Here is a 22839-nt window from a genome sequence, read left to right as displayed (position 1 = left end):
GTTCTGTCTCTATGGATTTACCTCTTCGGGATATTTCATATAAATGGAATCATGTAATATGTGATGTTTTGTGTCTGGCTTGTTTCACTTTGTATAATGTTCTCAAGGTTCATCCACATTGTAGCATGTATCAGTGCTTCATTTGTTTTTATGGCCGAATGACATTCCATTATATGGATATACTATGATTTGTTTATTTATTCCTCTGTTGATGAATTGTTTCCACCTTTTGACTATTGCAAATAATGCTGCTGTGAATATGCAGGTACATGCGTTTATTTGTGACCTGTTTTCACTTATTTTGGGTACATATCTAGGAGTGGAATTGCTGGAGCCTAACCGTTTTTCAAAACTACACTTTTATATAATGATGTTACCTGAGAATCTACAGGAAGCTTTGTGCATTGGAGAAAACATTGACTTGTGGTCTATGTTCTTTAAGTGCTTCACATTCTATTTGAGAGAGGATTGATGAAACCACCATTCAGTAATTAAACAGTGCATCATGAGGTAGATAAGTTGAATGAAGAAAATGCATATACTGAGGGTGTCAAAAAAAGTATACACATTTTAAGAAAGGAAAAACTATATTAAAATTACACAGATGGTAACCATTTTGAGCACCTCTTATAATTGCAGAAGTCAAACATGACTTCTATTCCTCTTTTCTTATCAATATATATTGAGTGTTACAGTTTTACTGCAGTTTTCCTTTCATAAAATGTGTATACATTTTTTTTGTCACCTTCTGTATGTGTAATTTTTAACAAGGAAGTTCCCTTTTCATTTATTTATTTATTTAAATTTATTTTTCAATTACAGTTGACATACAATATTATATTAATTTCAGGCATACAACATAGTGATTAGACATTTATATAACTTGCACTGTGATCACCCTGATAAGTCTAGTACCCATCTAGAAAGAGCCATTTAGAAATGAGTTGTGAGTCTTATAAGAAGAAAGCATTTCAAGTGAAGAGTTTGAATAAATTGGCTCATATAGGAGAGAAAGGAAAATACAGGCATAGGGTTGGATGTTTCAGTTTAATTTTTCTGAAGGAAGGCGTGCAAGTTGCACTCTGGTTAGCAACAAGGGAAAGAGATACAGAATGATGACGTGAACTAAGAGCATCCATGGTGCTACTTCAATAGCTAGCTAATTTTTAAATTTAAGATTGTATTTTCAGAATCAATTTATTCTCAACTCCCAATAAGCTCTGACTCATTTCTGTTTAATCATGTGGTCTGTATTTCTCTAATCACGCTGGTGTATATGGAAGAAGATTTGAGTTCTGTCTATGACAAGCAATCTAACCCTCTTGTGGTTCTGTTAAATTTTATCCATAAAATAAAGATTAACAAATTCTTAAAGAGGTAGAACAATGGTTACATTTCCTATAAAAATGTTGGTGTTTTAAAGTGGCATTTATACTATGTCCTCAAAAGTGTCGTTTTCTTCTGCAGTCTTCCCTTTGTAGAAAAAACTCCTAAGAATCAATTACAGAACTGAGACTTTCCCAGATATGACTCTGAGATTTAATCCCCAAGGAACTACCTACAGCCTTGGGAGAGGAAATAATGTTTGTTGAGTATCTGTTAAGTGTTTTATTTACCTGAGCTCATTTCTGTCTTATAACAACCCAGGAAGTGGTAGATTCATGATGTGAACCTCAATTTACTAACTCTAAAGTCAGATGTCTGTCCACCATATCTTAGGGTGCTATTTGGTTCCACCTTATGTACCTGTGGCTCACTAAAGTAGTGGGATGAACCTGATGCCGGGGCTGCAGACAGGCCCAGCAGGAAGCAGAGCTCCGATGGCTTGGCTCTGAACTTGTCCAGGAAGACAGGAAGGGGTGGGCAGGTCCTTTCCATGCCATATGTTGGCCATCCCTAAGCTGTGTCACATTACTCCTCATGGGAAGACTCTGGATGACTTATCAGGAGAATATTAATTTCTCTTACAAAATATGTATCTGGGGTAAGTCAAGTGCTATTCAGGGAGGTATCTTTTGATTCCTCTTGATTTCATTTATACTATCTCCCACATATGTGATCTCAATAAACTACCTGCTAGAGTTAACGCATTTGTTTATATATGTGGTATGTATGTGTTTCAGGCAGAAAAAGCTGATGGATTTGTCAACCTGCCTGATTTCACTGTGGAGAGAGCATCTGAATGCAAAAAAAAGCAGTAAGTTGTCTATCATTTTCCACAAAACTCTGAGCCAGGATAATATCTCTTCATAATGTTCCTCGAGTGATGTGACGATTTGGAAGTTAGTGAATGTGGCACTCAAATGTCTTAGAACTTTGAGCTTTATGGGTTGGTACCCTAAGCAATAATAGAAGCTTTTCACCTCTTGTTTTCTGGAATTTCATTTTGTTGGAGTGGATGGTTTTAAAACCCCATGGAGTCTTGGCATGGTATGTTGTTGACGACTGTGTCTGTGATATAATTAAAAACAAGCTCCCTTCCAGGATTGGCAGGGAAATCAGATGTCAAGGTTTTGTCCTTATAAAGGGAATGACTAGTTAAATAGGATTCTTCAGAGCTGTAGATATGATGGCAAGACCTGTTTCTTTTTCTTAGTTTATGGAGTTGTCAGTAGCCTCCTTGAAATTGAATTCTCTTGAGATGTCTTAGACTTGGGGATTATGGCCCAATATAATAATTTAAGTCCAAAATATTTGAGAACCAACAGGAACCAAAAAAAGTCACTAGCCCATTACCTCATTTTACAGAGAAGGGAACAGTCCAGAGAGTCTGGACTTGCCTAGAACACATGGGAGAGCTCTCTAGACTCAAAATGTTCTTCCCATAATAGTATCCAGCTGCATTTTGTATATATGTCCTCTTCACCTTTTTCTTATTTTTTCTACCATTGACATCTTTTCTCTATTTTATCAGAAAAGAACATTTCCCTATTGACCTATGTTGCTGGTAGCAGTGATTGACTTATTTCTAATAAAATAAATAAACTGGCATTAGCTTTAAGTCTTCACACTCTGGTGTAGCTGCATCTACCCAGTGATACATCAGCTCGTGGCGATTCTTGTGTTTTGACCAAACTGGTTATACACAAAAACTCTTGCCCGTACTGTAGGACTTCCGGCCTAAATGGTAAATGGGAAACAGTTTATTATTTGTTATCTTTAATGTTTTATGCTTTTATTAAAAAAATAATCTACCTTATATATTTTCTTTACCAGAGGGTGACTTAGATAAGGTTTTTGATGGGTTGTCACAGTGTGGAATTTCTATACTTGATTATTTTCCTGTAAATAGATTCTTGTATATATTCGATTGAATTGACACTTTTCTTAAAGGAGTTGATCTAAGTATTTTGAAGTGACACTGTATCACTCTAAAGTTTGTTATTGTCTCTTTATAGCAAAGCAGTTGGCAAAGGAAAAGAAAAGAATATGCCCCTATATACGAAAGACAGTTTGGGGAATATAATCAATCATGTTGTAAAGATTTTGTAGGGTATCAGTTGGGCATTTGTCTTATTAGGGAGACAACTTCATGGACAGTGTAGATGTCTGACCACTGCAGTGTACACCTGAAGCTGAAGCTGAATAACAACGAATATCAACTATAATTTAATATATATATATAATATATGACTAAATATATATATATATATATATACACTTAGTTACAGGATATGGAATACAGCGTAGGGAATAGAGTCAATGGAATTTTAACAGCTATATATGATGTCAGGGGTAGTAGATTGGCGAGGGAGGTTATCACTTTGTGAGGGGTGTAAAGATCTAACTATTACATTGTTTTGCACAACTGAAACTAATTAAAAATTATGTAGAAACTACAAAAAAAGTGAAATATCTCAACAGTAATTTTTATATCGATTACCTATTGAAACGATAATATTTTGGGTACAATGAATAAAATAAATATTAAAATTAAAAAAAAGAAAGAATATGCCCCTATGGCTAAACAGAAACTATTGATTAGCCAAGACTCAGTCCTGTTCTGGGTGTCCTGGCATGATAAGTTAACCCTCCGCTCTTTACATGAAATAAAGGTTAGACAATAGGTATTTAATACAACTAAATTTTTTTTTTGTAAAATTACAAAAGCAGATGAATTTATCATACTTATATTTGACTGATTTACTTTCAAACCCATTAATGATTGCAAACACTAATTTCTTGTGTGTCCCTGCTTTTTCCCCTTCAAGTGCTTTTAAGGTCATCCATCCACAGATCAAGAGCTTTTATTTTGCAGCTGAGAATACGCAGGAAATGAATGTGTAAGTAGAGAAAACTGTTAAGTCCAGTCTTTAGGGGAATAGACTTACCTTGGTCAGGTGTTTGAATTTTAAGCATATGTTCATATTAATTTTGTTTTATTTATTTCTGCTGATTTAGGTATTAATCTCTTCATCATCTATAATGTCTTCTTGCTTCTCTAGTATGTGGAAGCAGTTTGGAAAACCACACATATCAAATTGGCTATTTTAGGAAGAAGGCATGAGATTCTTCTGAGAGAACCAGTGAGATGAGAAAGGAATAGACAAAAGTCATTATAAGAAAATATTAAAATGAGAATCAGCATCACAGGGAGAAAAGCTTGAAAGTATTATGTAACCGATCTCACAGCTTTCAGAATTCTTCATGCAAAATAGTTCTACAGCATTTCATATGTGCTGTGTGATTATCATGATGAGACACGTGTTTATCACCTCTCCATATTCAATCCCAAACATTTTGCAAAATCTCCTTGCTCAAAGTATATTTAACATAAAATTTTATATCCCTAAATTCCTGTTTTCTCTCTGCTTTGTTTAAATAAGTGGAATATATGCACAGAGTACTCCCTGCCCCACTCTATCCCCTACTGGTTTAGATCATGACATGGTCACAGTGGCTGTTATCTGAATGAGACTATGTACATATCTGAGGTGTTTGAGGCATCAGAGAATATTCCATTTAGTTTAAGTTCTATTTTCAGAAGTCTTAGTGTCTCTTACTACCTCACATAACTAATTAAAAATATGTCCCTGGAGCACCTACTATGTGTCCCATTGTAGCAGAACCTGGGCAATAAAAATAAAGAATACAGACATAATTCCTCCATTCAGAGTTTATGGCTTAGTCTTTTGTTTACTTATATGTCATGATTTTCCAACCCATCTACCCTATATAATTTCTGTTTGCCCTCTTCTCTAGAAACTTAAAAGAAAAAAGAAGCTGCTTTTCACCAAACACGTATGAGAACATTTGTGCACACACACACACACACACACTCTCTCCTTCTTACAGGATATCCTATCAGCAGCCCTGTCTAGATGGAAGCATTCTCATCAGTTCCCTGTACTTATCTCCTCACCACAAGCCTTTATACGAGAGCAGAATGGCTCTTTACCACAGAAAATTGGGAAGACCAGTGTTAGAAAGAAGGCAAGGAATTGACAATTGAGTCTTTCAAACAAGTCTTTTATTTACTTTGACAAAGACAGAAGTTGTTTTTCTCCTCTTTCTGATTTTAATCCTCCCCCTCACCCCACAGCTTTCTCAAGCATCTGAGAAAAATGAGAGTAGATACACAAAAGGAGAGGATTTTTAAAACTTCACACTCAAAGCTCTTTAATGTCTCTTTTTGTCTGTACTGGTACCGCTAAATCCTATTGATTAGCCAGGCCTAGGTGTGTGAGGGGTGTGGGGAAGGCTTCATGTCTTGCCCAGCAGTACTGGAGCCCTAGGATAGTGAGGGTCAGTCTGGAGCTGAGCCATCCATTAATCCCAGATGGTCTTTCCTGGCCTTTAATGGCAGCGAAACAGAGCTGCTCCCCACTCCTCCCAGCCTCCTGCTGTCCCTGGTTTCTCTCAAACAGTGGCTTGTATCTCCAGCGTCCTTCCTGTCTACATTCTTCCTACCCATCCTGTGAAGGTTTCTTTCAAAGCAGGTCTGTTCTCTCTGACAAGGAAAGAGTGAGACTGAATTTACCACAGCAACAGTTGCTGCTGAGCGCTTTGTTACCTGGTGAATTTCTCCTCCTACACAGTGCAACAACACATTTGTAAACCAGTAAAAGTGCCAGACCCGTATAGGTTCTTGAACCTTTTACATTTCAGGCAGATTTGCTCGCGAAATCACACATCCAACCTACTCTTCTCTGGTTTTTGTTTACATCTCTATTCCGTTTATCTTCAGTTTTCATGTTCTCCCTTTCCAGAGCTCTAATGGCAAATATTGTTGCATGAGTGTTAACTATACATATGATATATACACTCCCCCCGCTGGCTGTTAAATCCAAGCATTTCCTAGTCATCAAAAGCAAGATCTTACTGCCTACCTATGATGTAGAGATCTGTTCATTTGATTTGAAATGATGTTAGTATTTATGTTTCCTGCTTACAAACAAGATATAAATTGAGGTTTGAACGTAAGCCGTCCTGACCCCATTGTTTTGAATGACCTTTATATTTGAAAATTGTCCCTTGTAGATAAATGGCCTATTTTGTCTGTGCCTGAATATATCATAATTTCTTTTATTTATAACATCATAATTAAGTTTTACTATTCCGAAGATGGTTTTTCTAACAGCCAACACTACAGGATCTCTTTGGGTCTCCAGGTTAACTTCTCCCTTCTCCCATTTAAAGATTTGTTTTACAGTAGCACCTGAAGAGCTTCCTTTTTCACTGATGTGGCCTGTTTACGCCAGCACATAATGTGTACTGGGTATTTCTTAGTGAGAGGCAGAGATGCTGGGGAAAGACGGGGTGAATGGCTTTTGGCGCGCCTGGTCCTGTTTCAGAAGGTGGTCTCCTTGAGAAACTGTGCTTTTTGGATGGTGACATTTCTCTCAGGGACGATGAAGGGAAAGGTAATGAAGTTTAATAGAAATGCCCTGTGTTCTGCAGGGACCCTCACTTTACTAGTAGAGGGTTAAGTAATTAAAGGTAATGACAGAGCTGGTTTCTAAACAAAGACTGGTGCTAGTTGCCTTTCTCAGTGTTGGTGGGAAGAATGTTGTTGTTTTGTACACCAATTTCTTATGCTTGTGCTTCTCCAACACACACATTCACATCGAGTCAATATACAACAAACTCCCAGGAAACATCTGTCATCTTCTTTTATGTAAATATAAATCTTTTTGTGCATCCATCTATTTAGTCACAAATAGACATTTTTCTGCTGTCTTAATGTTAAAGAAAAAAAAAAGAAAAAGCTCTTAGCAAAGGAGGTACTCTAAGCCAGTGGGTTCTAGAAAGAAAACAGTCAAATGAGATTCTAATCATCACAGCAGTAACTAATGGTGGGAGTTAAAAGACATGGGATTTGGGTAAGGGCTGAGAGGAATCTTTTTTATTTTTATTGTCAATACTCTTGTTTTGCTGTGTTTCTGTATTTTCATGTTCTGGAAAGGAACTTAGAAGTGTGTTTTCTTGTTTCAGGCATCCTCAATTTTAAACTATTTTTTGTCTTGATATATAAAAAATTTTGTCCATTTCACTTTTAGATACTTTTTTTGGGGAGAGTCAGCCTATATAATTATGAAATCAGTTATAAACTAAGGATTAATTTATCTTGGTCTTTTAAAAGTGAATCATTAAATTCATTGTGCTTTGCCTGATCAGTGTTTAAAAATGTACTTTTAAATGTTTCTTTTAGTTAAGTAATACATAAAACATATTCTTGTAAGAAATTATATAATAGAGAATTATGTAAAGTTAAAACTTTCCCATACCCTCAATTTCACCTTCCAATTCAACTTCTTTCTTTAAGATTAACCATTTTTAACAGTATGCTGTATAGCCTTCCCTATGCTTTCTTTGCATACCAATTTGTGCACATGTACAAATATATAGTTTTCAAAGTATATTGAATCAGGCTGCATATATTGTTTTACTTGCTTTTTTCATGTAACAGTAAGTTATGATTTTTCCAGGTCTTTACAAGGCCCCCCATCTCAGTCTTCTTATTAGCTTCGTTTATGACATGGTTCTGGTGGATTCAATGCCATATTTTATTTATCCATTTTCTTCTTGATGGACAATTATATTGTATCATTTTTTTGGTCTTTTTGCTATTGTAAGCCTTGCTTAATTAACATTCTTCCACACTTATTTGTGTACATGCAGTTGAGTTTTTGTAGAACAGACATTTATAATTAGAATTGTTGGGTGAAGTGCTGCATATTGAAATTTTGAACAGTATCACCAAATTGCCTGCTTAACTCAACAAAGGATGATAATGGTTTCTCTTAAATTCTATCAATCAGAGATATATAAGATTTTTGCTGATCTCGTGGTAAAAAATATTTTCCTGTGTTTGAATATGCATTTCCCCAAATACGACTGAGGCTGAGCATTTTCTTTCCATAGATGTATTAACCATTTGTATTTTTTCTGTGATTTCCCATTTCTTTCTTTAATTATTCTATTGGGTCTTGATGAACATTTGCCGGTTCCTACGGCAAGATCTGCGCCCAGGTATTGATCTAGTTTTAAGCGGCCATTAGAGAGCTCGTGATTATCATGGTGCCTAAGGGGATTTCTTAAATGAGGCTGGAGCTCATCTTTTGCTCGTAGGAAGTCCTATTTTATTTATTTTTAAAAATCTAACTTATTATATATTTTCTGTTAAAAAATACAGGAAGTCCATGGCAGGTTGAGGGTTGGGTAAAGATTCCTAATTTGTTGACAACTGTAGACTTGGGAATGTGCAATATTTATGTCATGGTGGGAGTGTTGCATGGGGAATAATTCATGGACTAGAAGAAATGAAAAGTATAAGTGAATCAATAAGTGCATCGCATTATTATTATTATTTTGTTGATACTGGTAGACTTAGGAACTACTAAATGCTCTGGTTTCTCAAAAAAGATACAATATGGAATATATATATATACTTTAATACAGAAAACTGGAAAGAAGGAAATGTAAATCACTTAGATTACCGCTACCCCAAAATATTATTTTCCCTTTAGATAGGTTATATAGCTAAGTGCATATGAAATAGATGCATTTTAAAGTCTTTTAAAAATTTGTGTTATAAAATATGTTTCTAACTAAACCCTTGAGAAGGAACTACAGTAACTTGAAGTCATAAGCCAAGTTTGAGTTCCTTAAAGTTTGTCTAGTTCTATTTTTGTTATTGATGTTTAGTTGGAATTCATTGCCAACAAAATGGTAAATCAATAGAAGATATGATATTGTCAATTTTTACTTTATGTAAAATTCTTCAAGGAATTAAAACTTTCCCCAGTTTAGGAATACCTGTCGAATTCTAGCCATATATTTTACTGATTAATATAAAAATCCTGGCTGAAAAATGTGTTCTCTCTCTCTCTCTCTCTCTCTCTCTCTCTCTCTCTCTCTCTCTCTCTCTCCCTCCCTCCCTCTCGTCTTCCCTCCCCCCACTTCCTTCCTTCCTTCCTTTTTAAATAAACTGGCATTTTAAAAGGTAAAACTTTAAGAATCAGTTTGCTAAATTCAATGATAAAGATTTTGATGATTGTTAAAAATTTCAAATGCACAATTACAAAAGATATATATTTGGTCATATATTGAGAATATCTAATGTAGTTGCCCATGTTATTCCACTGGATAGTGGGCCACCTCATTTCTTCTCTTAGAAAGAATGCCCTGAGTAAGGAAAATATTGTGAAACCAGAAATCTTAGGTTTCAATAATACACTTTTATGCTGTTTCTGGAAATGTTTAGACTGACTGTAGAATTATGATTTAATTTCATTATAAAGTTTGGCAGAACACCTACCTCAGGGCCTGGGGGAAAGGAAAGAGATAGGTGGCCAATCTCTTTGGCCAAACATTTATTTTCTATTTAAATTTCAGGTGGTTAAACAAGCTTGGATTAGCTGTAATCCATCGTGAATCTACTACAAAGGATGAAGGTATGTTCTACTTTAAATTTCTGAAAATTTAGCAAGACTATTAGAATAAGATAAAATAGGATGAAAAAGTGATGTCAAGTTCTATGCATAGTTTTGTCCTAATGAAACATACGTTGGCATTTAAAATTATCTGAAAATATGTAGACATATTCACATAGACTTACCAGCATGGACGAGAGCTTCCCATGCTGGCTATGAATGCTTTTCACACTTCACCCACACATTAGCAGCTGTAGGCTTCACTGTCATCACAAATAACTGCCAATGCAAATGTTTTATTGCTCCACTTACTGGGTTCTTACTCATAGGCATCATCTCATCATGATCTAGGCAGATAACTTTCATCCCACTATTTCCTCTCTGATATTTTAATATTTCCACTAGATGTGTACCGAAAATAATTACCCTAAATTTGTATTAGGAGTTTGAAGGTCAGATTGGGGCACAGGCCATATTTTTAGCTTTCAGCGTTCAACAACTACAGGGGTCTAATTCTTCTTACTGATAAAAGCACTTTTTAATATTAAGAAGGAGGCTTTAGGTGCCACGGTCACAGAGCTGAACACTATTTCAGAAAAGCCCTGACCACATAAAACTCGGGAACTGGAACTAGGGAGTTAAATCTTTGGATAACAAAATCACAAAATCTTAAATTTGGAAATGGAAAAGTGACAACTTGATTTTAAACAATAAAGAAGTATAATACAATGCTGTGAAATCAGTGACTTAACCATCTCCATGCTCCTCTTTTCCATAAATCAAATACCCATTGTATATTTGAGGTACATTTATAGATTGGGAGGAAAAAAAATAAGTACACAAAAGCCTTCTCCTTCTCCTGGTATATAAGGCCTTCCACGATATGGCCTCAAGGAACGTTTTAGCTTCGCCTTCCACCATATCTCATAGGGGACTCCATATACTTAGCTCAGCCTCCACTCTTGGCCTGGATCTCACATCACTGTGTGTGCACCATTGATGGTTTACTCATCCTACCAATTTCAGCTCATTATGATTCCTGTCATCAAAATTAATACTACTGATTGTATGCCCCCCTTAGTATATGACACACACCTTTTGAGGAATTATTTCAGTTTTCCTCAGCTACAGTTAGTCCTTTTCCCATGTGTTGGACACTCCTTGAGGGCAGAAGACCTGATGTGGCCATTCGTTTTCTGCTCTTGTGTAATGCCTTTGCACCAGGTAGCCTACAAGTTAAGCACTTTCTGAATTGGGTTGGAATTGCAATAGACAGATGGAGAAAAACCACTGCTCATGCATTATGGAAGAAATGATGATGGCTTTGAAACATTAAGCATTTTTATTTTTTGTTATAGAATGCTACAGTGAGAGTGAACAGGAAGATCCTGAAATAGCTGTGGAAGCAGCACCGCCTCCTTACTTTGCTGAGACTCTGTCTCCTTCGGTATGTACTGACATAATTATTCTGTTGTTCATCGATCAAATGCGTGGACGTCATTTCTTCCAGTTGGGTTGAAGCTACCTTGACTGATAAATTTTTAGAACAGGCTAAGGGAGGTACTTGTTAAAGAACAAGCACAATTCTCAGGGCACAGATTTTCAGGCTTCTCCATAGCAACCCACTGGTACGACAGACTCCGAGTATTTGTGTGTGACCCAGAGATGTCTCACGCTCAGAGGATCCATGGTAATGCAAAGAGCTGCTAGGTAATATGTCAGTGCCTGTACAGACTTATTTTATAATGTTTATTTATACTCCAGTTGTTCTCAGAAAGAATTGAAATTGCCTTGCCTAGGTGCATGTGCTACAACAATGGAAAATAAATGTACAGGGGATGAAGATAATAGCATAAAGAGAAAATCAGAGTCAGAATGAGAGCAGCAAGCCTGGACTGGGGTTAGTGCATTAACTCTGCACATGGAATGATTATGTATATTCACTAGAGAAAAGTCCAAGATTAATTCTAAGCTTTGGAAGCGTCCAATGTAAGTTCAGATTATTAATGGATGTTAAGACTGTGGAGAGTTGCTCTATATTTGGGTGCTCGTTGGCATAGTAGTGGTGGCCCCTAGAACAAGTCTAGCAAAGAACTTTGGGGAAGTTGATTTATGGTTTTTATATCTACTATGTACCAGGACTTATGTAGGTGCTTTCAATATTTAACCATTTACTCCCCCAAACAATCCTGAGAAGCAATATTATTTAATCTGCATGTCACTGATTACAAATGAGGCCAAGCATCTCTTCTTGTTTATTGGCCGTTTGGATGTTCTGTTTTGTGAGGTGTCTGTTAGTACATATTTAGTTGTCTTATTATTTATAGGATTTTTAAAATTCAATGTTCTATACATTAGTCTTTGCCAGTTAAAAGTGAGGAACATTTCCTTTCCCATTTCATGGCTTTTATTTGTTAAAACTCTGTTTCATGGTTTCTTTTTGGAAACAGATGTTCTTGATGTCAATGTGTCAGAGTTATCCATCACTTCTATTGTAGTTAGTGCCTTTGTTTCTGGTTTATAGAATTATTTCCTACCCCCAGATCAAGAGGAAGTAGATATTACTATCTTCATTTCATGGATAAAGAAGCCAAGTTTCAGAGAGGTGGAATGGCTTGGTCACATGCCCAGTAAATGGAACCTGAGTTGGGAACCTCAGACTATCTAGCTTTAAAGTACATTTTCTTTGTACTGTGGCATACACTTGCCCATCCATGGACCTAAATAGCTACGGGTTCTGACAGGTTAGCGCAGCTCTTTCACTTACCAGACTTCTTCTTCCAGAATTTTCTATTTTGTGTGATAAAATTTTCATCTATTTTTGTGTTTTGCCAGTTCCTGAATTTCAAGTGTTAAATATCATTTAGATAATGACCTCTTCTGTTTTTACCCTGTCAGTGGAGAATTATGGTCACTTTTCTAATTCATTTGTCTAGCAGCCAAGATCAGAAATAAAAATTTGTTGAATGAGTATGTTTATTAAAATCTTTATTAAGTAGGATTAGCCAAAATTAAGCAAGATATAAATAAAATGAAATTTTGAGTATGGTGAATTTTAGACCAATTTTTGAACTAGACTTACAATCTATCCTTTCTTCATACACTCAACGCTTTTCCTTAATGTAGTCTTTCTCCTCTTTTAAAATCCATTTCTGAATTTAGAAAAGTCTTTTATTTGCTCAAACTTAGTGATATCACCAGACTGTAAAGTGTCTCCCAGCTTTTAACAATGTTCTTATTGGATTACCCTTTATTGCTCCTAAAGAAGTCGAATAGACCTTCAATAGATGTTCCTTCTTGATTTACTAGAGAAGCATATGTTTTTGTTTAATTTCTCTGTCTCTGTCTCTCTGTGTCTCCCTGTCTCTGTTTCTCCCCCTCCCCTTCTCTCTCTCTCAGTCTCTCCTATATTTTAACCTGTAACATGCAAGGATTTGGGTGGTTCTCCCTCCTTTTCTTCCCTCGCTCTCCCACTGTGTTCCATACTGTGACTCCTTTATGATTTATTTTAGGTCTAAAATGCTGTGATTTTCAGTTTTGTAATGGCAAACTAGTATCACAGAGTACTAACAGCATTGTCAGGTACCTAGGACTACATTTAATGAAAGTAAAGTCAACCAAATTGTCCTCTTAGACAAAGGGTCATGGCTCAATTGCATTATACAATGATAGTCTTACCTGATGTTACAGTAGAAGCTCAGGGAGTGCTGTTTCAAAAAAAATAATTGAAGGAGTGTTTATGAGAAAAGTGAGCACTGCCACAGAAGTGGGAGGATTCTTTAGAATTTGAGTCATCAATCAAATGTTATTTCTTAGAGTTCTATGTTGAGCATTTTTTTGGAAGGCCATTAAGGCTAACATTTTTTTTCTGAAGAAATATATTAGAAATAGATAAATATTGAACAGTTAGATTTTATTTTTCTTAGAAACAGAGTATGTTCCTCATATTTGTGTATTTCCCAGGCAGATTTTGTTTTTGTTTCCTCTTGTTACTGAAAAACAGACATGCAAGACACTTGGTTAAAATGACATTTAGGCTTTTTATTCAAACAGATGAAATTTTAAAAAAATCATGGTAACTTTTATCCAGAGTGTGAATCAAGTTGTTGTTTTGTCTCAATCTGGCATAGGTTAGCCATGACTGAGCTATACAAGCCTAGTGACAGAAATCCCCCCGCCCCCAATTTCTTGCTTAAAAAAGAAATACTTTGGGTAATGAACTTCCATTTTGGAATGATGAACTGAAAAATATAAAATCAAACTCTTCTGGAAAATTACCTAAATTTTTTTTTAACTCTTAAAAATTTAATTTAATAGCCAATCATTCTAGTGACTATAGAGTCAAGATAAGCAGTAAGACTTCAGCATCCTACCGATTTGGACCTGTGCTTCTATGGCGGAACCACAATCTACACTCAGGGTCTTCCTGGAGTAAACAAGAGGTTTTTGTGTATGAGCCTTCTTTTTGAGAAGGCTTTGCAGGATGGATAGTAGACAGGACATTCATTTATTCACAGAGAAAGTAGAAATGGGAGCTTTTTGATGGGCTTAGTAAAAAATCTCAAACTAGATGTGAGTCTGTAGGTTTCGCTTTGGAAGATCATTTGTAGAAATCACTATCCGTGATATTTTGAAACTCACGAAAGAGCACAAAAGGAACCAACTTCATTCACATTTTAAACCCGATATTATAAGTTACAAAGTGATTTAAGAGGTATAAAAACCATTAAAAATCTGTCCTACATATTTTTTGTCTAAATCTAATTTTTAAAAATAATTGTCTAAAAACTTGATCGATGCTTATATACTTATTAATTCATTTAACACATGTTTATTGAGAGCCACTATTCTGAATACTTTGGGACACATCCGTGAATAAAAAAGACAATGATTCATTTCTTTGTGGAACCAAATTTCTAGTTGAAAGAGACTTACAATATACAATCAACATAATAAGTAAGATATGAGCTATGTCCGTAGAATAAGTAGAGCAGAGTTGAGTGAGGGAGGTATGAGTGCTGGGGTTGGGTTGCAGCAATAAATAGGGGAGCCTGAGTGAGAGCTGAGATCTGAGCAAAACTCTCGAATGACGGCGTGAGTCAGCCAGGTGGTTATTTGGGAAAGGAGTTTTCCAAGCGTAGAGAACAGTTAGAGTCAAGATCTCCTTGGTGCATTGAGGGTAATGCAGGGAAGCCGGTGTGGCTGGAGCAGGATGAACAAAGATGAGAGGAACAGGAAATGAAGTTGCAAGGTAGCGGTGGCCATACTATACTGTGGGCCAGCAAAGGACTCTGACGTTTTGAGTCATTTAGTGATTGTTGGGAAAGCCTGAGCACAAGAGTGATGTGTTCAATTTCCATTTTGAAAGGAACATTCGGGCTGCTGTGTTGGAGAGACTTTGGGAGCTGGGGCTAAGTATAGAAGGAAAGAAATCTAAGGAAGGGTGTGCAGTAATCTAGTGGGAGAAATGGCGGTGATTCAGAGCAGGGCATAGTTGAGAAATGGAATGATCGGATTTTTAATGTAGTTGTAAGACAGACCACCCATAAGTGGATCAGATATGAGAGAAACTGAGAAGATAAGTGTTTGTAATTCCAGTTTGAAGAAGCTCATGCGATATTTTAACAAGACAGTCCTCACATTTTGATGCATTTCAGAAGTACAATTCCTTTATAGCCAAATGATGAAAAAAAAAAAAAAATCAGCTAAGGCAAACTAAAGAAGTGATAAGTAAAAACAAACCCCGCAAACTGTGACCCATTGGCCAGTGGCAGGGGAGGAAATCTCTTAAACACAGAAAGTGGTGAAATCAATTTTGGAAATTACAATTTAATCCTAGTAGGATGAATCTTGCACAGCTGTTTACTAAAAGTCACTTATCTTTTGATATGTGTACTATGTAAGGTAATAGAAATGCCTGTGAGTGAGGTAGTTGTGAGAAAAATGATCAGTGACCACACATTTAAGGAAAAGGTAGAAAGAAAAGTTCATGCTTCCTTCTCAAGATGTAAAAAAGTATGATAAGCTCTATTGCTGAACTGATTTTAAAATTATTCAAGAATTAGCTTTTGCATGTTTGCCTCTTGCTTTAACAGTTCACCTTCTCAGCCTATTTTCACAGTAAATCTCAAGGTGGGTGTTGGCTATCGCATAACCTCACGGCCACTGCCCTAGTTGTGACCTGCTTTAGCTTTTGCCTGGGTTATGGAAAGAGTAGGCTTTTTTCGTTCTCTGACTTTAATATCTCTCCTCTTAAAAAACACTTCCAAGTTAGTCTTCTTAAGGTACAGTTCTGACAATATTGATTCACCCGAGCAAGACGTTTCAGTTAACCCTCACGCTTATCAAATTAATTCTGGACTCATTGGCTTGGTATTTAAGGCCATTGGGCTTAATTCAGATGGCCATTACAGTCTGGCTGCTGATTCCTCTTTTGCCATTCTGGGATTTTGGGAGAAGATCCTAATTTGCTCTCTGTCTTCTTCCCTCTAATAACTTCCTCCCTCCCACTTTCCTGGAATTTTGAGTGCTTGAAATTGACAGGAGTATTCCATAGGATGACATAATGAAACTGAACCATACAATGCCTTCTCTGTCATATCTGCCATTGGAGACATAGGATGTCCCATAGAGTACTGGTGACTACATTTTTGGATTTTACTGACCAATACATTTAAAATGGAGGCACAACACATAGGTGCCAAATCTTTATTTCACTATTTAGGATATATTAAAAAAAAACCTCCAAGGAGACAAAAGCTACTATCTACCAACACCACTTTCCAAATATATTTCGACATCAAAATGTGAACAAGGATGACATCTCAGAATAAGTGAAATCTTTCCCAAGAAAGGACAATTGGTGATGCTGCATTGATATTTTCTCCATGGACTGATGGAGATATTGCCAAGGAGAGCCGTTCACTGTTGGATCGTGTGTTTGGAAATGCTTGCATCATTAACGCACTTTGCCTCGTCTGTGCTGCAGGGTTTTTGTGTGTCTTTAACGAATTCAGAGCCTACAAAGGTATTCTTGTCTTCTTTGGTGAAAGTTTATTAAAGTTTTAAAAGTATTGAAGAGTAAATGACTTAAATTATTTCACCTAACTATGTAGTTATGAGCTGATACTGGCCATGTGCTAAGGAATATATCAAGGATGTTTGAAGTTTGAAATATATGCATTTGCTTTGCTATGTCACTTGTCTCCACTCAGTTAATATGGCTTTGCTTCCTATCTGGCTCCAGCTTTTGCTTTGTCTTAATCACCTTTTTCAAGAGTTTTTGCTCAATCAGTAAGAACTCAGTGAGAGATTGAAATCTGCTTTTTGTTCCAAGTATCCTTCAGTTTTCCAAAGAATTCTCTGAAGAAACCTTTCACATTTCTGGACAGCATTGAAGAATAGGTAAATCATGATATGGAGATTTTTCAGATCTTAGAACAGTGAATTCAAAGTTATACAAATCAGTTTTTGGAAAATGGCATCGTAATGCCTGTCATACAGATCTATAATACATTTTTCTTTTGATTCTTATTATTGGCTAATTTGGAAATCACTGGGATACCTTCATTGAATATGAAAAGTAGAGAATACTGGTTTACTCATGATTTTTTTTACCATTTTTATTTTATTTGTGCAAAATAGGTGGCACAGCAGTCGTGTTCATCTTCACCCAAGTTGAGTGAAACGGCGTGTTCTTTCTCTTCCCTGGAAAATACAGTGACGACACCCAGTAGCTTGTCCTCCTTACCTAAAGAAAGACAGTCCTGGGTTAACATAGTGAACAGTTCATCTGCTGCTGAAGATGCGGGACAATGTGTAACCTTTGCTGTTCAGCTTCACTCACCTACACCCTCAGAGGCAAACAGTCACAAGGCCCAGGAACACAGCTTGGCCATGTCTGAGAGTGGATTTTTGAACTCTTTATCTAGTGATGACACATCTTCACTGAGTAGCAACCTAGACCATCTTACTGTTCCAGACAAGCCTACTGGATCAAAGCTGATGGACAGAGGTAAACCAAGGCATTGTTTCCTCTTCTTTAGAGAATGAATATTTGGGTTGGAACTCTAATGTTAATTTGTAAAAAGAGTGTTTAAAATCATGAGTGATGGTTCAGTAATTAAACAGTCATGTGTGGCTAAACCTAGGGGCTACTTCTGCAGAGGAGTTTGCATGTGGAAAACTCTAGCTTTGAGGCCATTCATTACCCACTATATGTGTCACTAACCAAATGCTTTTGACTATGAGACATAATCAGAAAAATTATATGTGTGTGTGTGTGTGTGTGTGTGTGTATATATATATATATATATAATTTATTTATTTATTTTTTATTTTTTATTTTTTATTTTTTTTTTGAGGAAAGGCTTGACATTTTTTGAGTTCCATGTCCTATGTTCTGGAACTTGTGTGGATATTTATAACATCGCTTCCATGATTCCAAACAAATTTAGAGTGACCACCCTCCCTGGGCCAAGACCACGGATGAGGTTTGGGCCAGCTAGTAGGTTCCTGAAGGTGCCCGTGTGGTGAACAGGAAGACAGACAACTGGCTTTGGAGGGCAGCACTAGGGACTTTTAAACATAAGGGAGAGCACAGATTATGATTTGGGGGGAAAAAGAAAAGAAAAGAAAACACTTCAAGTCTTAGCGAAGAGAAGAGTTGATGGAACGTAGAAATTAATAATGTAACCTTTCTTAATACTCTATGATCATTAGTCCTCACGTTTTATTCAGACTAACTTTTCTTTTATTATTAGTTTCAACTGTGATGTGGCTTTTCTGATAATCTGTGCCTGATTCACTCTGGTGTAAAACAAGCTTACCTGATATAAGATACTGAACAATGAGACAATGATGAGTTTGGTTTGTATGTTTTCAGTGTACTATTGAGAGAAAGTTAACTGGCTACATTCCCATGATTTTTGGATAGAGTGGCCTGATGACATAGATGTCTGTTCTCCCCTCTCTTCTAGCTTAATCTGGGAAAGTTTTTATTTTAGTTCTCAAATTTTCAGATGTATCCTTTTAATTTAGTATTTGGTATCAGAGTAATTTAGGTCAAGGATTACAACTTTACAACTGCAGACCCAGTAGAGTGTGTGTGTGTGTGTGTGTGTGTGTGTGTGTGTGTGTGTGTATACAGTACTTTAAAGGATGTGGATTTGAATATTCAGGCTGGGAACTCATTCTCCGAGTCACCACAGTTTTTACCACTCCCTGATGGTGTTTCACACAGTTGAGTTATCTGCCTGGACTCTGATGGCATTTTTGTTTGACACCTCTAATTCAGGCCAGTGATCTATTTTACATTTAAAAAAAGTAGAGTGAATGAAGTTATTGGTAAAATAACCTACTTCCAGAGGTGAATGAGGTGGGATACAGAAGAGAATCTAAGTAACGGCACTGAGGGAATATAGGGGGGTGAAGTTTGGACTGTGAGGAATGGAAAATGGTAGACTCATGCTGGTCTCAGGTTTGTGAGGTGCTGGTATGTACAAAAAGAATGGGCTTAATTTGTACTCCTCTGCAGTACAAAATTGAGGCCAGTGGTACAACTGAAAAGGAGGTAATTTCAAGTTCAGCATAAGAAACTTCTTTTGAACATTGAGAACGTTCAAAAAGGAATGTGCTCCTTGGGAAGTAATGCATTCCTTGTCATTGGAGGTGTCTACTCATTCTGAGACATTTATTTTCATTGGATAGTAATTGCATGTTGCCTATTGGTCACAATCTGTGTTCTTAAGAAGATATACTGAAGAGAGAATTTAAATGTCTTGAACTCGATGTCCTCTAACTTGATACTTGAAGATCCTTCCAGATACAGGACTCGTGAAACTAAAGAAAATAATTGAAAGTACCACATCTATTCTTTTCCAGCTGAAAACTCTTACTTTAATCATTGGGTCCTAATCATAAGGTAGGACTAAACATTTTCACACACACACACACACACACACACACACACACACACACACACACCATGCCACAATGAGGATGGCTTCAAAAGCAAAATAGAGACTAAAATTCCATTTGCATTCTTTCTCAAGAGATAACCTTGCAGATTGAGTTTCCTTTAGGATAAATAACTTGAGAGTCATGGGAAAATGCATGCAGTTCTTGCCCATGTCTAAATGTCACTCTTGGAATGCATGTAATGTAGAGCCTGGTTGGGTACCGGCGGCTTTTTTAATCTAAGAAGGAAGACACCTTGTGTTTTTAAATTTTGAGTACAGAGTAACCAACACAGTCTGTATGCTTCTTCAAACAGCTTGACATGAAGAAATTCCTCTAGGTAGAAAGATAAAATAAAAATACTCTTCTCTCACTGATTTGTTGGCAGTTGCCGTATGTTATAAAATTTTTGCTGATGATTTTCTCGTGTTGCTGGGGATTTGGTTAAATTCCCAGAGGACTTAAACTACATAAAGTCATTGCTATGGAAACAGCAACTCAGTCTTTGCTTGCATTTCTGATGACCTACTATGGAGTAATCAGGTTTTGTATTTTACATATATATATATTTTTACTTATGTGTTGAAGGAGGTAGCTTTTAATTTTTCTGACTTTCAAAAATTATTTTTATCTGCCAATTAAAAAAAAAAAGCCCTGAAATTCCTGTGTGTGAAATATTGTTCAGGGTATTTTCATGACAGATCCTGAGGTTTTCATATGACCCAAAGCAGGAGTAAAGATTTTATTTATTTGTTTGTTTGTTTATTTATTATCAGTTTCAGGTGTACAACATAACTTAATGACTAGACATTTACACCCTTCACAAAGTGATAACCCCACCAAGTCTACTATCCATCTGACATCTTCTTACATAGCTATCCCAATACCATTGACTGTATTCTCTATGCTGTACTTTATATCACATATATATTAACATATATATATATATATATATATATATATATATATATATATATATAAATATATATGGTGTGATCAAACAATATAGTAGATGTTTAAATTTAAAAAAATTTATTACAGTAAAAGACACATTGCCATTAATCCCCCTCAAAATACTCTCCCTTACTTTGAACACATTTATCCCATCCTTTTTGCCACTTTCTGAAGCAGTTCTGCAAGTCCTTTTTCCTGAGTGTCTTTAATTGCGCTATTGTGGCTGCCTCTATGTCCTGAATCGATTCAAAATGTTTACCTTTCATAGTCATTTTGACTTTGGGGAAGAGGCAGAAGTCAAATGGTGCCAGATCCAAAGAATAAGGTGAATGAGAACACTCTGTAATGTTTTTTATTTGACAGAGATTGCCGACCAGAAGTGATGTGTGACATGGAGCATTGTCATTCATGATGGAGGATGATTTATAGCACACTTTAAAACACACCTTCTCTCAACCGTAGCTCACACCCAACTGACTGCACCGAACAAGTTGAAACTTGTCACACACTTGTTACTGAAGTTCCACGTACCACTTCCCTTATTGAAGATCCCTGCCTTTCTGGCAGATGGCACTCAGCAGCATTCTGATGTTTTGATAACAGAAAGGCTACATGTCACACATTACTTCTGGTATATATCATATAATATGTAATATTATATGATATATAGTATATATATATGATATATAATATATGTTATATATACATTTTATTTATTTATTTGTTTATTTGTTTGTTTGTTTGTTTATATATTTATAGCAGGAGTTAGGATTTTAAATTAAGTCTCAAGATGTGGTTGTTGGAGAAAGAAGTTTTTATCCTGGAAGTGATTCTTAAAGGTCAATAACTGAGTCCTGACACAGGCAGACAGCATGTATGATAGCCTTCTTTTTATTAAGACAATGAGGGAAATACCCTTTTAGACATTTCTCCCTTGCTGTGTAAGCTATTAAAGAAATGCAGGATGTTACTTGTACCCCATTGCTTTTCCACATTGGGAGGTTCAGAGTTCCTGAGTTTTCCAGATTCTTCACTGAGTCTCCAGAGCATAGGAGAAAAGAAATGATGGTGTTAATGGAATGTTGCTCTCAGCTCAGTTTTACTCTGTTCTGTGCCTTTTCTTTTGTGAGAGGCTATTGGGCCAAGACGTATACTTGTGTGGTGATGACTCACATTGTATGTCTCTACTTACATTACGCTCACAATGTGGAGCCAATTTCATTATACTTATGCCATCAATGGAGTGACTACACCCTGGATGCTGAATAGCCAATAACCACTAATATGACTAATACCCAATTTACGCAAATATATTTTTCAAATACAGGTATAGCCATAATTAATATGGGAATTACGTTGAATAAAAAGCATTTTTAATGAAGACACAAGCACACTAGAGTATGCATGACAGCTCAGGAAAGTGGCACAAATGAGCCAGATTTTAGGATTTAACAAATATTGCAAAAAGTTTTACACAATCTCATTGCTAACAGTACAGATGCTATATTATTTTAGCTAGCTACTTCAGATGTTACTGTAGGAAATTTGTGGCATGTCTCTTTGGGAAGCAAAAAGATAGTAAAAAAAAAATTGAATACTGAACTCCATTCAATTTAGCATCATTTTTATTATTATTTTTTTGAGTACCCAACATCTATTCAAGTATTTTGTGCTAATAGGAACACAAAGATAATCAAGATACAATTTCTGGTCTAAAACATTTTAACATCTAATAGGGAGAGTGGGAGGAATGAGACATAGTTAACCAAAGAAAGCAGAGTAAAGTAAGTGACACAGAGAAGTACAAAGTACTTGAGGGATTTAAAAGAGAGCAGGGACTCAAAATATGGAAGATCACGTCTGAGTGATCTAAGATGTGGTCGAAGTGGGAGGTTCTGTGCATAGAGAGAGGAGCTATGGCAAAGAGGGATGGAAAAGAAATTTGGATGATGTTGAATACTGGGCTAGTCATTGGTTTATTCAGTAGATAATGGATGACCATTTCTAATGAGAGTAATCATATAATTGAGCTATACTTCAGAAAAATTATGTT

General features: G+C 36.1%; 1 protein-coding gene across 7 annotated transcripts in view; it reads left to right on the top strand.

Moving 5' to 3' along the window:
- IPCEF1 (interaction protein for cytohesin exchange factors 1) overlaps positions 1 to 22839 on the top strand; it is a 151427-nt gene that overhangs the window by 100746 nt on the left and 27842 nt on the right. For all 7 annotated transcript variants that reach the window (XM_019749258.2, XM_074333724.1, XM_074333722.1 and 4 more), the window contains 5 exons: positions 2124 to 2197; positions 4212 to 4283; positions 9838 to 9896; positions 11234 to 11322; positions 17520 to 17889. In XM_019749258.2, coding sequence (XP_019604817.2) covers positions 2124 to 2197; positions 4212 to 4283; positions 9838 to 9896; positions 11234 to 11322; positions 17520 to 17889 — 664 coding nt within the window. The remainder of the gene's footprint in view (positions 1 to 2123; positions 2198 to 4211; positions 4284 to 9837; positions 9897 to 11233; positions 11323 to 17519; positions 17890 to 22839) is intronic.

Source organism: Rhinolophus sinicus, linkage group LG05 (genome assembly GCF_036562045.2).
Source record: "Rhinolophus sinicus isolate RSC01 linkage group LG05, ASM3656204v1, whole genome shotgun sequence".
Taxonomy (NCBI): Eukaryota; Metazoa; Chordata; class Mammalia; order Chiroptera; family Rhinolophidae; genus Rhinolophus; species Rhinolophus sinicus.
Note: the sequence above shows the minus strand (reverse complement) of the source record. Positions and strands in the feature narration are given on the sequence as shown.